This window comes from Etheostoma spectabile, chromosome 8 (assembly GCF_008692095.1).
Source record: "Etheostoma spectabile isolate EspeVRDwgs_2016 chromosome 8, UIUC_Espe_1.0, whole genome shotgun sequence".
Taxonomy (NCBI): domain Eukaryota; kingdom Metazoa; phylum Chordata; class Actinopteri; order Perciformes; family Percidae; genus Etheostoma; species Etheostoma spectabile.
This window is the reverse complement of record NC_045740.1, coordinates 2,925,213-2,927,728: the sequence shown is the minus strand read 5'-3', so window position 1 is coordinate 2,927,728 and position 2,516 is coordinate 2,925,213. Positions and strand designations below refer to the sequence as shown.

Here is a 2,516-nt window from a genome sequence, read left to right as displayed (position 1 = left end):
TGCGTGCGTGCGTGCGTGTGTGCGTGCGTGTGTGTGTGCGTGCGTGTGTGTGCGTGCGTGTGTGTTATGTGTGTGTGCCAGTGGAGATTTTAATTTAGCATTTAGCACAAACTTGAGATAGTTGTACTTTACTTTATTTTCAAAATATCAATATAAACAGACACACACATCCTCGTGCCCAATAGGATGGGTGCTGGACCAAAAAAATGTAATTGAAACATCTTCATACTTCTACTCCACTACATTTCAGAAGGAAATATTGTGTATTTTACTCCACTACATTAATTTGACATATATACAGTACATTTGATAGTTATTAGTTACTTTTCAGATTAAAATTTTACATTAGGAAATCTTTGATAAGCTTGTAAATACAATATAGTTCCCAACCTTTTTGGTTTGAGAACCTTTACAAAAAAGCAGATGAGTTGTTAGCAATTCCACCAAAAAAAGACTTCCTCTCTTAACTTTTTTTATTCTTCTTAATATCTGAATATTTCCTCAAAAACCAATTCCAGTATATTTAATTTAAACTTTGAGATCAGTGTATGCAGGTGTGCAGTACTCTTACCTATTAGTCTTCCAGATATGGATGGTCTCCTCATCCACATTGTTGTGTTTCAGCGCCTGCTCATCCAGGAAGTCAAAGAAATATTTGACAGCCGGTGGCACCACTGCCCCAGAGCACAGCACGCTGCGGAAGAAGTCATCCACAAACTGCTGCAGTGTTCCCTGAAAGGGGCCACAAATAATGTGAGACAGGGCAGAGACAGAGAGCCGAGCCAGACATATCACAGCCCTAAGACATAGCTTCTGCATGCAATGTGAGTGTAGATATTCATGCTTTGTTTTTCTGAGAGTATTTAAACCCTATCCGTATCTTGAGGTCATCAATTTAAGTTGGCTTTTTAACTGAAAAACATTCCAGATATTGCAAAAAATTTGCCAGGTTAAGAGAATTAGATAATTAAATAACAAACGTCTAATTGAGTAAATGAGTCAGTCTTTGTACCTTGACAGAAAGGAGTCTTGTTAAATAGATCTCTGTAATGGCTTTGGTCATCGACTTGTCCTTTATGCTTCCTCGTTTGGATTTCATCTCATCCAGTTCGTCTGCTGGCCTCACCAAGTGAAACACCTTGTCATCTTCCAACAAAGCATTCCCTATCAAGGGGGGAAAAAAACAAACTTTAAAAAACTTTCTTCTAATAATTCTGCTCCTTATTTATTCATGCACACTCTCACAGAGCATATTCACATGATAAAATGGAGGGTGATTGTCAACTGAATTTGGATGCAGAGAGAATATCTAAGTAGAAATGCTAAACAATAAATTACTCTGAAATGCAAAATGCACATTATTAAGGCAGAAGATAAAAGTGCATATTATTTCAGCATAATCTCCAAGTGTGCTATACATAAAACAACATGTATTAGCATATTAAATGAGAGGGGAGATGTTGACAAAAGCCCTGGGGAAAAGAAACAAAGGCAAGCATTGTACTCTTAAATTCACACCTGATCTGTGCTAATTTCAACAAGTGTGTATTTTTGTGTACAATAGGAGTGTATTCAGAGACATACTCTCTTCATAGTTTTCCTGGTTCTGGTCGTAGTTCTGCTGAATGTGAACCACGCTGGACAAGACTAATGTGGCGTTATCTCGCACCTGTAATGCACATAACAGTCTTTTGTGAGACAGAAAACACACACAACAATACACACTTACTTCACACACAATTTGAATTTAATAGGTACTGTGACTGAGGTCAGCAGTCTCTTTTAGTGCCCCAGAACTAATTCATAATCAATGCGATTGAGTGGACAGCAACAGTGGGTCTTTATTGGGGTATTTACAGGCCATTTTCTTTGGCATCAACCCGTTATTGAACCTACAAATACTGTGATTAGCACTTTTCAGACACAACCAATGAATCAATGGCTGCAAGGCTGTCCTCTGTGAATGTCAACAACTGTGAGACATCAGCAGGTAGGATGAAATAGGAAGAAGAGTACCCAAAAGCAGGACAAGTAGGTGACATTTGCAAGTGACCTTTATTTTCCGAGGATCAATACAATGCCAAGAAGATTTAGTGGCCTTCTGTCGCCATTGAAAGCTGACAAGAGCAAACCAAGTCCAGGCATCTTCAATTGGCTGGTAGTGAGGAATTCAAAATTGTAGGCATGTTGCTAAGCAGACGAAGGCAAACGGAAAGAAAAAGGCTATAAAGTGATTTCTTGTATGTTTGATTTATGGACTCACAGGATTGCCACTCAGCTAGTCAAAAAGACTGGAACAACTGTTAGTCCGGTTCTTTCCAACTGTTAAGATCACATGCCTACCGGCACCTTTTGAAAGCTGTTTCCTAAGCTAGGCTAACTAACCAGCTGCAGCTTCTAATTTAACGGACTTGTGGAAGTGGCTTCAATCTTATCATCTAACTCTCAGAAAGAAAGCAAATGAGAATGATTTTCAAAATGTTAAAATATTGCTGGCAAGAAAAGAAAAAAGAAAA

The 2,516-nt window shown here is 38.5% G+C and overlaps 1 protein-coding gene across 1 annotated transcript in view; it reads right to left on the bottom strand.

Moving 5' to 3' along the window:
* LOC116694639 (plexin-B2) overlaps window positions 1-2,516 on the bottom strand; it is a 112,677-nt gene that overhangs the window by 7,076 nt on the left and 103,085 nt on the right. The window contains 3 exon segments of the mRNA XM_074783868.1: window positions 572-732; window positions 1,013-1,164; window positions 1,585-1,669. Of these exon segments, the coding sequence (XP_074639969.1) occupies window positions 572-732; window positions 1,013-1,164; window positions 1,585-1,669 (398 nt within the window).